Source organism: Rhincodon typus, chromosome 24 (assembly GCF_021869965.1).
Source record: "Rhincodon typus isolate 14 chromosome 24, sRhiTyp1.1, whole genome shotgun sequence".
Taxonomy (NCBI): domain Eukaryota; kingdom Metazoa; phylum Chordata; class Chondrichthyes; order Orectolobiformes; family Rhincodontidae; genus Rhincodon; species Rhincodon typus.
Window position 1 is genome coordinate 12886323 of NC_063355.1, and position 14007 is coordinate 12900329.

General features: G+C 39.2%; 1 protein-coding gene across 1 annotated transcript in view; it reads right to left on the reverse strand.

Annotated features, from left to right (window-relative positions):
• The window catches only part of srrm4 (serine/arginine repetitive matrix 4), a 344995-nt gene that overhangs the window by 14893 nt on the left and 316095 nt on the right, over positions 1–14007 (reverse strand). The window contains exons 10-12 of the mRNA XM_048611588.1: positions 3987–4345; positions 2629–2859; positions 389–499 (exon numbers count right to left, since the gene is read on the reverse strand). Coding sequence (XP_048467545.1) covers positions 389–499; positions 2629–2859; positions 3987–4345 — 701 coding nt within the window. The remainder of the gene's footprint in view (positions 1–388; positions 500–2628; positions 2860–3986; positions 4346–14007) is intronic.

The window sequence follows — 14007 nt, forward strand, 5'->3', positions numbered from 1 at the left end:
CCGAAACGTCAGCTTTCCTGCTCCTCTGATGCTGCCTGGCCTGCTGTGTTCATCCAGCTCCACACCTTGTTATGTCAATTTAGCACCACCGCTTAACGTGTGAAACCATAAAGATCCTTGAGTCTCTGCACTGCTATTTGCCTAAAGTGGGATTTGGGAAGACAGACACCTGGAAGAATCATTCTCCAAGTTTGCACACTATCAGGAATGTGGAGACATGATCAGCATACACATTCTGTGGACTGATCAATTTTCCACTCATTGAATACATTCAGTCACTTCACCAGATGCAATGTCCCTTACACCTGGATTCCTTCTGTGCTCCCTTGTCGTGCAAAGCCATACACTGGAAACTTAGAGCTGTAATACAACTTCTTAAAATCATTACCTCTGCGGACTGTATCTTGAATAACTGGGGCTGCGTCGTGATCGGGAACTCCTACTTCCTGGGCTTCTCCTTCTAGACTTTGGCGAATAGCTCAGAGAGCGTGAAGAAGACCTGGTCAATCACAGAAGAATGAGTCTTGACTCTTCATCCATTTGCCTTTATATCTAACTGTAACATTGTCAGTCTTTGATGTGATTCGGGTGGGAAAAGTACTGCAACAATCTAGCTTGAAAATTTACATTGGTCAAATTTTGCAGTATTCAAATACAGGAGCTCGCTTTTAATTGCAAAGTTGTTCAATAAATTTCTTAAAGTTGATTATATTATATAAATTAAAGCTATTGCATTGTGGAGTCTCCTTCTTTCATATGATGGACTCGTTCCAGGCTGCCAGGTTAAAACACATATAGAGTGTCAGGGGCTGTTCACATTTCTAATATTGAGAGCAGTTTTATATTGATGGAAAGATGTTGATGGCACTGTTTAACATCAATGATTTAACCTCAAGGGTGGCTCACAGTTAGGTTGTTGGTTAAATCTAACTGCCAGGAACCAAATTCTATCACTTCAAGCAATGTGAATTATGACTGCACAGCATTGATTTAATTTGAAACAGCAACTGGAAGAAAATGAAAGCAGAGAGCTCGACTCTGAAATCACACCTGTTCCCCAGGAATGAAATGGTTGCATTAAATATACAGATTAGCCGTGAGCTATTACTCACTTTAAGTAACCAAATCTAAAGGAAACCCAATTAAGTAGATAGCTGGTGTGGTACAGACTAATGCCACCAGTGCAGGGCTCGATCCCTGTTCTGACTGAGATTTACTTTAGGGCTAATTCCTCACTCTGCTTCACAGGAGAAACCTCAACATAAGGCATGGCTTGCCAACCTTCAAATAATTAAAGCATGTTGACATTAACCATGTTTAAAATGGGATCATGGTATGCAAAGTGTTTTGTGATGTTCTGTAGAGTTGATTGGGTGCTCTGTGACTACAAGTCTTCTGTTCTCATCACTTTATCATTAATCATTCCTCAGCTGTAGACCAAAGATCGATAATTGGAGTACTCTCTAACTTTTATGGAATACCATCTGATCTTTAAGAAGCCTTATAAGATTTTGCGTTTTCTTTTGCATTGAACTTGTAGACTAGGGCCTGATAATTCTAAAGATTTTATTTTAGAAACAATTTTGATTAGGATGCTGCACAATAGCAGCTTTCCTTTAGTGTGCATTGATTGGGACACTAAATTATGATTTATTCAAGGTTTGAGAGGTAAGTGGAAGACAGGACATTGGGACCTTTCCTGCTCTTCAAATAGTGTGGTGAAAACATTTATGTCCAGATGGGGTTGCAATTTAACATTTACTTCTGCTGCATCTCTGTCAGTGCAGCACTCCCTCAGTATGCTGCTGTTACTTGTCACCTGTCTGGAAAAGCTTCACACTTAACTGATTGCAACGATGTGTATCATAACTGGGAATCCTCTGCTCAGCACAACTCCCCTGGCTTCCTGACCATGCAAACATCATTTTGCCAACTGATGCAAACCCGTAAGCTGGTTGAATTAATTCCTGCTGCACCTCACGTGCCATTTGACGGTGACCTGCTGAATCCTTTCTCCTGTCTTGATGCCCAATGTGGAGCAGCATCCCTGAGCATGATCTACCAGCAGTCATTCTGTGGATCATGGAATTGGAAACACAGGAAGTCACTAACAAGCTTCCTATGCCAAATCTCATCTACTGAATGGCAGGTTTTGAACCACCACAGTGAGACTGGTCTTTGCTAAACAGGTTCAGGCCAAACCATGGTCTCTACACAGCCAGTTACAACCATTAGGCAAACTCCTTATCCATTTGGGGAGAGACAGAAACAATGTTGCACTTTACTGAGGATTGTCCTCTCTATAGGTTAAGTTAGGGACTCATCATGTTGATCTTAGCAAATGGAGAAGTTCTTGCTTGGTTTCAGGATTGTGCATTTGCTAAATAAAATAAAGTACGGTACTGGAGTGTCAACCCTGAGAATATGCCCAAGAGTGTGAAGTCCAGCTTGACTTTCTGATTCAGAGGCAAGAGTGCTCCAAACAATGCGGCATCTTACCATACACTGGGGATTGAATGTTGGACTTTGCTGTTCTGTAAGGATCAGTTCCATGCTTTTACCAATTTAAGCCATGAGGGAGATCTCATCAATTCCTTTCTGTCTCTCTCATCAGATACTTAGACAAACCTTTTCCCTGAAGAATGTGATCTGCTTCTTGAGTATTTTGTGGTTGATTTGTATTCAGGGGAATGGGAACGTGAAGAACAGCTGGAACTGGGGGAGCTCCTGCCTCGTCCTCTAGTGCTACGGGAGTCACTTCTGGAACGATGTCCTTCAGGCGATTGTCTGGTCGGCGAAAGGGAAGGGCTTCTCTTGCTCTCAGCGACTGGTGGCCAGTCACATGGTGAAGGTAATTCCCTGTAATGAAGGGGAAAGAAGCTGGTATAAACTTGGCTGGTGTCAGATCAGATGTTTGTTACAGTGTTATTTAAAACCTCTCCCACTCATAACAAAATCATGTGACATTAAGACATGAGAAAGCATGGAGAAGGGAAAATGTCATTTATCTTAACACGTTCCCTTTGTTTTTAACAGACCAGTACAATGTCATTTTGCATTCTGACCTATTATTTGGTTTCACTAAGAAATACTTTGCAAAAAGAAAACTCAATTCCTTGGTCAAAACTATCAAAGAAAAATGAACAACATTGGTTTGAGATATCAAAGATAATTTCACCACTTTAGGCAACCTGACAGTGATAATTCTCGTTTTGAAAACAATTAAAGGGTTCAGAAAAGATTTACAAGGATGTTGCCAGGGTTGGAGGGTTTGAGCTGTAGGGAGAGGCTCTTTAGGCTGGGGCTATTTTCCCTGGAGCTTCAGAGGCTGAGGGGTGAATTTATAGACATTTATAAAATCATGAGGGTGATAGGGTGAGTAGCCAAGTTTTTCCCCCAGGGTAGTAGGGTCCAAAACTAGAGGGCATAGGTTTAAGGCGAGGGGGCAAGATTTAAAAGGGACCTATGGAGCAATTTTTTCACACAGAGGAAGTGGTGGAGGCTGTACAATTACAACATTTAAAAAGAATCTGGATGGGTATATGAATAGGAAGGATTTAGAGGCATATGGGCCAAATACTGGCAAATGGGACTAGATTAATTTAGAATATCTGGTCAACATGGATGAGTTAGACTGAAGGGTCTATTTCCATGTTGTACAGCCCTATGACTCGGTGACTCATACATTGAGTGACACATTAGGCTCTTAGAGAAAGTCATTTCAGAACTCATGAAGCATCAACCATATACTACAGTCAGAAGACAGTTGACACTTTGGCTTTGTCCATAATCAAGCTTTCCCTTATGTGAACAACTGCTTTTTTGTTCATGATGTTAGGCGAACAACATTTTCTAACATGACGAAGGAGCCAGTACCTCTTCAGATTTCAGTCATTAGCAACACTATCTGGTGTTTCAGTTACTTCTGATGGCCCTTTAAGGCAGCTTCAGTTTTGGAGAACAGTTTCAAGAGTGAGAAGATTTACCTCCTGTCCTGCTTGGGTACTTTACCACCTGGTGATGCACTTGGGGACGTGGGCACGGCATTGCATGGAGACGAGCAGCTCGCCACTGAATTGCCAGAATCTGAGCTGGGTTCCACATCGTTTAACTTCAGCTCGCTCGTGGAAACTGTCTGGCGCTCTAACTCTGCACTGTGTTCAAGAGGCTGTCCTTTCTCCTCCTCCATTTGTGATCCTGAAGAGGCGGCTTTAGTCGAGGGGGGTGAAGCTGTATCATTGCCCGAGTCATAATCTTGGTAGTCTCCGTTCTGGCTGGGTGCACTGTCAAGCTTGTTGCATTCTTCCTTCACAATAGCATGCCCAGAAGACCCTGACTTGCACATCTGCAAACAGAAACATTGCTGCTGTTACATTGCACATCCACACCAGGACAATCTTTAACCTGTATGATGCACTGTCTACTGTTAAAGGCACCTAACCCCCAAACACAGAAAAAAATCTTTCCAACATGAAAACTCGTAGATTTAGACATCATGCATTTTTTTTCTCTTTTGTTTTAAAAAAAGCATGCGAATGATGTAATAACAAAGGAAGAACTGTAGAAGAGAAGAAAAGAAATAAGCATTTTAAAAAATAATAATAAAAATAAAGAAATAAAGAAAAAAAATGTTATGTGAAGGAAGGAAAATAAGATGTGCGTACAGGACAACATACTGCATTAAAAAGAGGAAATCAATAGGCCCCAGTAAGCGTGGCATTAGAAAGGACAATGAACAAACATCACAAAATGAGAATTATGTACAAAATAAAGTTGCAAAACAAATAGTCCATCACTTTAACTAAAAAGCCCCTCTGAAAGGTACAGCTTTGTTGTGTTTCCTGCAGAAGAAATCTATTCTCTCCAGCGACCTATAATAAATCCCTAGTCTGCGGGTAGCATCGACTTACCAATCAAGAATTCCTCCTTAAGTAGGTAAGGTGTAAGAAAAAGGGAAGAGCGGGCAACATAAGTGCATCATTAGAGTCTCAAATGACAAGAAAAAAAGACACAAAACCCTATCCAAATCCCTCCATTTTTTTTTCTCTCTCATTATTGATTGTTCTCGTTGCTTTAAATCTATTTCAATTGTGGGAATATTAACTTAAAAAAATCTAAACTAGGCTTGTCAGCCATATTTCACAATTTCTAATTGACTTGTTGTTAAAATGTTCACAATGAATAGTGGAGTTTTCAAGCAACAGATTTCAAAGGAACATGTTTGCTCTTGCAGCTGTTCACAGGCTCCTATGTTCCCCCAGCGAGGTTTGAGAACGAGATTAACAATGTCATTTGTTAAGTACATTTCCATAAGCTTAAGTAGAAACAGTTAACAGGTTGATTTTGGCGACTGAGTAACCCAGTTAATTTTTGTGTGGAATTTCTGCAGCATTGTTGTAAAAAAAAAGCAGATTTTAACAATTCATTAACTGTTGTTGTCAGAACTCAGGAGGGGCTTAATATGTTGCCAGTTTCATTTCTACTGCTATAAATTTAGCCTTTGTATGAACTCAAATTATTTTTATCATGAATTTTTCTTTTCCAACTCAGAGATTAACTGATGTACATCTTATGCAGAATATATGTGAGTCACACACACCATTTTAGGAGCTGTAGTTATGGAACTCTCTCTGTCTTGTGCTAATGATACCATTTTATAGATGTTGTCAATACTTTCTTCTTCTCATGACATGAAATGAAGGGAATGAAAGTGAGCTTGATTTGGTAATATGGTATCTACCAAAATGATTCATTATTTGGAGGTGTGTAAACAGTGTCCATTATACAGTTCAATTTGATATTGTAATGAAGGCTAAAATCACATGCAACAATATTGCTACAAAAGATGTTAGGGGATATTTTCTCTTTCTAGACATTCATGAACAAGTTCACACAAATAGTGTTTTTATGCGATATTTAAAGAGTCATTAATCCCTTTGTAACCCACATAATTTTCACGTGTATCTCCAGAATGCAACTGATGGGAATTAAATCCTTGAAAGTGTAAATTTTGGATTTTTGAGCAGAGCTCCAAGTAGCAGAATTCCAAACAGGAAATAATTTAGTAAATAAATGCTATTAAGCTTAAACTGCAGCTTCAGAACTAGAAGAAGATTCAAGTTTAGACCATTTTAATGATAAAGGAAAGAAAAGAATCAATGAACAGCAATGAGATTAAGTAAAATGGACTCATATTTTTGGAATTTAGAAGAATGATAGGCAGTTTAGTTGAAATGTATAAAATTCGTAGTGGCCTTGATAGGGTAGTTGTTGAAAGGCTGTTTCCCATGGTTGGAAAGTCCAGAGCTAGAGGTCACAATTTCAAGCTAAGAAGTTGTCTGTTTAAAGATAAGTTGAACATTTTATATTCAGTGGAGCATGAATCTTTGCAATTTTCTACTTGAGAGATGTGTGGAAGCTCATAATCAGAGTAAAGTTAACACAGATACTGATAGATTTCTTTTATAGACACTAAAAGGAATCGAGCAATATGACATAGGATGGGCAGGGTGGAACTGATGTAAAATGTGAGCCATGATCATAATGGATGGCAGAGGGTTCTGGAGGATTGGTTGGCCAACTCCCTTGCCCCCATTGCAAAACAATGTTCCTGTCAGATAAACATGCATTTAACCTTGTTTTCCCTGGCAGGAGGAACAGTGCCTAGGACATTGCAGGTCTGGGTAACAGAGGATGCTGTTCCCACATTCAAAAAAGGAGCAGCATACATGAATTATAGATTCAGGAGAAAATAATTAGGAGATGTTGTCAAAGTTCATCCAGAGATCACAGGGCTCGTAAACAGGAGTCAATATTGATATAAGACCATTATCTAATGTTTCCAAAATCTAGTCAATGAGATAACTTAATTAGTAGATGATCTGAGTTCTATAATTTATCTATATTTTCAGAAGACATATGACAAAGTTCTACATTATAAGGCATAATAGTGAAGTCATTGTATTACTGGATTAGAAAACCAAATGCAGATGTTCAAATCCCACTCTGGAAATTTGAGAATTTTAAATTCAGATTTTTAAAAATTTGGAAATGAAAACATGATGGCAGTAAAAGGTGACTGTATCATAAAAACCAAATTGGTTTTTCAGTAATGCCTTTTCGAAGAGAAAATATACTGTCCTGTCCTTCAGGAACATTGTTAAATGCTGTCTTAAAAAAATCCGCAAAATCCATCAATGATTGCATTTTTAGGATCAGATTCCCTGAGCTTGGTGCTATGATTTTCTGACAAACAGACACAATACTGAATAGATCTGCTTTAGCAGGGGTGAAAACAGTAAAAAGGTTTTGAAAAATTACTAGTGCTTTTTCACTGAAACATCACTGAAGTTGTAATCTTATAGACTAGGTACTGGGTCACTTGTTGAGGTTAATTGGTTACAACTCACTCTAAACAGAAATTGCTAGAAATACTCAGTAATCTAATCTTGAATAAATTGCCAATGTGACTAAACCTGAAAAATGTACATTTTCTTCTTCAAAGTGTGACCAAAGCATTACACAACGTTTAGAAAAAATACCAAAAGGCTGATTCTATGACATAGATTTATTTTAATTTAGAAAGAAAATTGGGTGGAAACCTTTGTTAGGTCTTCAAAACACTGAGAACTTTGATAGAGGAGGTGAAACAGGAACTTTGCTATGAGGTGAGGTAGGGTCAAGTTGATTGGGCTATATTTCCTGGAAATGTGTAGGCTAAGTTAATGACACTCATATCTTTAAAGTAATGTAGGGCAAGATTCCATGCCAGTATTACAGTCCAGAGAAACTGAACGTAGTCTTAAAAATAATAAAATCAAACACGTTTAAGCCAACTTCAGAGAACATTTGTTTAAACTAAAGGTTACAGCAGTGATGATGCACTGTGCCAGAAAGTCATGTACGCAGAATCAATTGAGATGTTGCAAAACAAGAGAGGTTTAAAGAGTTGGGTCTTTTTCTTCATGATGATAACATAGATATGATGAAAATTAATTCAAATTCTGAAAAAAAAGCTGAGATGGAAGTCAACTGTTTTAACAGTTAAACAGTTTAGGATTAGGGGCCATAGGCACAAAGTAAAAGATAAAAGATTTAGATTGGAGAATAGGTGAAATTCTTTTACACTGAGAGTTGTAAGGAATGGAAATTTATTTTCTTGGTTAATTCTTGAGGCAGAAACAATGCCAACAATGCCGATGACAACAGGTAAATCTGATTAAGATTATTTCTTTTTATAGACTATTAATGATGGCACAGGCTCTTTCGGGCTAAGTGGCCCTTTTCCCTGTTGTAACTTTTGTGTTTTTATGTGAGTTTACTTTGGAAGTCAAAATATTCAGAGATATGATAAGAAAGAGGGAAATTAGAACTGCCTTGGTTAACGTAGTGGTAGAGTAAATTGAGAAAGTGAATGAACTATGCCTGATTTCCCCAACCATATCAAATTGCCTGTTCGCTTCCCTGTATCCTACCCTTATTAAAACGATTATTATCTGAGCAGGAGCCCAGGAGAAACAACGTTACTAGTTAAGAACTAGAGTTTCTAACTTTTGAATCAATCAACTCTTTAATGTCTAATGTGCACCGTGTACATGCACTAAATCCACAGGATGACATGTAGCCGGCAGTGGCTGATTTACATTCAAGTTTCAAATAAACCTGCAGTTTTTGTTAACTGTGCAAATTGAATTAAATATAAGTCCCTAACTGAACAAAAATACTGCTTTTTCCTTCTTGTATATCTGCTAGTTGGTACAAATCAAACACATAAATGAACTACAACTCCTAAAGTGTTTGCTTACAGATATTTAACAAAGAACAGCAAAATTGGCTGACATAGAATATGATGTGGTGTCAGATATTAGAAATGAAACATTTTGTATCAACTTGACAGGGATCCATATCTTAATTTATATCAGCCAATCTCTCACACATATTCATACTGCAATGTACTTCTGTCTTGCTTTTAAACAACATCTTTAAAATTACATTATCTATTCCTGTATGCCTTTATGGTAAATTTAGTGATAATACCCACCTTTCCCTTATTCATTTCGAGTGCAGTATTAGAAAGAAAATGTAAACAAAATTTCTAGATTGGCGTGCAACATGAGGAAAGCACAATGATTGTTTAAGTACTTGTTCACTACATCTTATATGGAATGCTCTTTAAGTACAATTACTTTACAGGTAGCTACATTTTCTTAACACCAATACCGAACTCAATATGCTGATTGACAGTGACAAACACTCATTGTCTGAGAAATAAATCAAGATTGGAACCAAATCAAGGCTGGATGGGGAGCAAAGCAAAGCTGGTTTTAACATAGAGGAGTGATGAATGACAGCCTAATTCATGAACTATCCCTGTTTTCTTATAACATAAAATGGTCAGCAACACCTTTAACCAGTATTGTTTGTGGAAATATGATCTGGTAAACACTTAACCTGCAAAGGAGAATATGCTCCCTGTTGTGGTATTGATTTGCTGCCACTTGCAGCCCTCTACATGGCTGGAAATACTTTGTGTATGAGTATATACTGAGTGGCAACAGGTCTCTTTCCCATATTTGTATCAGAATCAAGTTCAATATTATTTTGATCTGAGGGTCATCTGTGCTCACACTAACATTTCTACCTCAAACTACTGCAGATTGACCCTGAACAGAAGTATTGGCTGAAGCTCTTTCTTCCTGTCCTGGGTAGCACATAGCCTAATTGTAGTGTCCATTGTTACTCAGCACACCCTAACGAGAACCTGAAATCTTACAGGTCCACATGATTTAATGTCACATTGGACTATATCATTGAGAGAAAGAGTGTAGGTCCATTTCACGGATGTGTCATTGTGTTGACCAGAGTACTAAGCATTTTCTATTTGGCAATTGTGAGTGAACACAGAGACACAAATATCACCCTTCCTCTGGTATAATCTGTATTAGTGTGAGAAAAATTTTCTTCTGTCTCCTACTCTCTTGGTTCCGAGGGCAATGGGCCAGCATATAGGGAAGGTGACAAAGGCCTCATTTCCTTCGATTCCATACGATGTTCCATATGATATATATTGTTTTGCCAATGTACAGAATGACAGAGAATTTGTTAAATGGAGTTTATGTAGTGCTTTCTGTCCATTACTTTAAAAAAGAGGACTTGAACCAATACATTATGTGACTGTTTCTATATATCTATGAAATTATTGCTAAGTGCTGAGTTTTGCTGGGCATTTGTGTTATTGGACCTGGTGACCAGCAACATGTGACTCTCTATGGTGCTACTCATGCCATGTAAAATATAATTGAAAAATGCAGTTTGGGATCTGCAATTGCATCGGAAAACGTTGCTATTCTATCCCATTATGTAAAAATTCCACAATACAGCGAACAACTAGCTCAAGCAAAATGAAAATCTCCTGAAGTAAAAATCCCTCCGATCAAATGTGTTAATAACTTTGCCGCAAATGATGTAAATGCATATGAACCTGCTCGTTTCCTCACTCTTACCATTGAGTTGATTCCTGCTGAAGTGAAGCACTCCATCTGAGGTCTGACTTAAGAATCAACTGTTCTCCTATTGTACCTCCCATCATTCCTTGATTGCTGTAAGTGAGCTCAAGTCACAGGCAGTTCTGGAACCCCAAGTTTCTACCCAAACCATTTTGCTGAGCATTAACAGCAAGGTTGTGGTTGGAATGGAGGGTCTGATTTACAGACAGTGGGAAGAAAGGCATAAAGAAATGATTGATCCGTTAAGAACTCAAACCCTAAGTTAGAGATATCACATCATTTTGCAAAACGTGAGCTACCCTGAGTCACAAAGAAGAACTGGGGACATCATTTTGAAGGTTGATCATTTGAATGCACAGGACATTAAACTTAATTGTCTATCGAGCAAATGCGCATCATCTGCCCAAATCTCAAATAATGTAAAATATTTCGAATGTATCCAGTGTTATTCAAGGTTCATGCAAATAAATGTACCCTTGCTTTTGTTTTACTCTCCTGGAAAGTGCCAGAATTTACAGACATTATTTGTTTCCCCATTGCACACCCTGTCATTCAAAACCATCACATTTATAACCCCTGCATTAAAGCATGTTTCACTTCTGACACATAGTTCATTTGGAATCATTAGTGCCAGTTAATCCCTGCAATGATCTGGTTTGCATGTCGTGACCATTTCACTTCAAATGCTGTCATTAAATATATTTGAAATGGCTGCATTGCCTGGGCCTTGGGGTTTGACAAGAAGTATAAGAGGATTCTGACAGTATTTGATTTCTAATCCTGTCCAGCTCTATGCAACATGATCACTGTTTCATTCAGCTGCCTTTCGCTAGGGAAGCAACAACTGCAATAAATAATGTCACTCTTCTCAGCTGTTCTCCCAGGCACCAATGTGGACAATCTTGGAATTCTCAAGCTCAAGTTGGCCATCACTCACTATTGGCCTTCTGTGAAAAAACAATGTGGATCCCTTAGAGGAGAGTTAACTGGTATCGGAATACTGGGCTTGTATCTGGGCATTAATAATCATTTACACTAGCAAGAAAATTGACAGGAACTTCTGGTGCACAGATAGTGCATTAAATAGGGAACCTGCAGAATAGGATGGTAACATTCATTCAGATGGATGTTTGGGAAAGTTTTACAGGATGCTTAGACCTAAATGGGTAACTGGATTTTCAATCACACTGACAATAGTGAAATGACCATGATCCCACCAGACCTAAGGACGGCTCTCTCATTCCAGAGAGACGACTGATGGTGGTTCAACATGTGGGTCACCAGACCTCAAGCAAGGAGAGAGGTTGAAAAGGACAGCCCTTCATGGTAACCTCAACTGGTGCAGGAATTGAACCCACAATTTTGGTATTACTCTGCATCACAGGCCAGCTGCCTGGCCAACTGAGATAACACCAACACCTGACTAAGGTAAATAGCTACACGAAGGTAAATTGAGATAACACCAACACCCGACTAAGGTAAATAGCTACACAAAGGTAAATTGCTTATAGAAATTATAAAACAGATGGATTTCACACATTTATTACCTTGAAGGGAAATGCTACAAAAGAATTTTAAATAGTTATATTGTAAACAATTGTAACAACTTACAATAGTTCTTTAGATTTTAATATTTACTACAAGGAGAAATCGTAAATCTTTCACCTTCAGTTCTTTGCCCAAAGGCAGATCTGACGCACAGTAAACCCTCCACCATGGCCAAGGAGGCAGGTTACAAATCCATCCTAGCCAGAACTGGAATCGAATCTTTTGCCATTGGCACCAATTGATTCACGCCAACTGCTCAATCAACATAACAAACCAGAATGACTCCTGCAGAACTTAAGTAGAGTCACGGAGTCATACAACACGGAAAAGACCCTTCAGCCAAACCAGTCTATGCTGAACATAATCCGAACCTGCCTTAGTCCCACCTGCCTGCTCCTAGCCCATATCCCTCCAAACCTTTCCTATTTATGTACTTATCCAAATGTCTTTTAAATGTTGTAATTGTTCTCCCGTCCACCACTGCCTCAGGAAGTTCATTCCAGACATGAACTACTCTCTGTGTAAAAAAATTTGCCTCTTATATCTTTTTTAAATTTCTCTCCTCTCACCTTAAAAATATATCACCAGCCTTGAAATCCCACGCCCTAGGGAAAAGACACCTACAATTAGCCCTATCTATACCCCTCATTATATTATAAACCTACGTAAGGTCACCTCTCAACCTCCTACGCTCCAGTGAAACAAATCCCAGCCTATCCAGCCTTTCTTTATAACTCACTGTGGGGCAGCATGGTGGTACAGTGGTTAGCACTGCTGCCTCACAGCACCAGGGACCCAGGTTCAATTCCCACCTTGGGTGACTGTGTGGAGTTTGTACATTCTCCCTGTGTCTGCGTGGGTTTCCTCCCACAGTCCAAAGATGTGCAGGTTAGTGTTGATTGGCCATGCTAAATTGCCTGTAGTGTTCAGGGAGGTGTAGATTAGGTGGGTTATAGGGGGATGGGTCTGGGAGGGATGCTCTGAGGTTCGGTGTGGACTTGTTGGGCCAAAGGGCCTGTTTCCACACTGGAGGGATTCTATCCTATGATCAAACCTTCTATACCCAACAACGTCCTGTTAAAGACAATGTAGTCGAGGAGAATACTGAGATACAGTCTATTAGACTAGACGGGATTGAGGTTCATAAGGAGGAGGTGTTAGCAATTCTGGAAGGTGTGAAAATAGATAAGTCCCCTGGTCCGGATAGGATTTATCCTAGGATTCTCTGGGAAGCTAGAGAGGAGATTGCAGAGCCTTTGGCTTTGATCTTTATGTCGTCACTGTCTTCAGGAATAGTGCCAGAAGACTGGAGACTAGCAAATGTTATCCCCTTGTTCAAGAAGGGGAGTAGAGACAACCCTGGTAATTATAGACCAGTGAGCCTTACTTCGGTTGTGGGTAAAGTGTTGGAAAGGATTATAAGAGATAGGATTTATAATCATCTAGAAAGGAATAATTTGATTAGGGATAGTCAACACGGTTTTGTGAAGGGTAGGTCGTGCCTCACAAACCTTATTGAGTTCTTCGAGAAGGTGACCAAACAGGTGGATGAGGGTAAAGCGGTTGATGTGGTGTATTTGGATTTCAGTAAAGCATTTGATAAGGTTCCCCATGGTAGGCTATTGCAGAAAATACGGAGGCATGGGATTGAGGGTGATTTAGCGGTTTGGATCAGAAATTGGCTAGCTGTAAGAAGACAGAGGATGGTGGTTGATGGGAAATGTTCATCCTGGAGTTCAGTTACTAGTGGTGTACCTCAAGGATCTGTTTTGGGACCACTGCTGTTTGTCATTTTTATAAATGACCTGGATGAGGGCGTAGAAGGATGGGTTAGTAAATTTGCGGATGACACCAAAGTTGGTGGAGTTGTGGATAGTGCGGAAGGATGTTGTAGGTTACAGAGGGACATAGATAAGCTGCAGAGCTGGGCTGAGAGGTGGCAAATGGAGTTTAA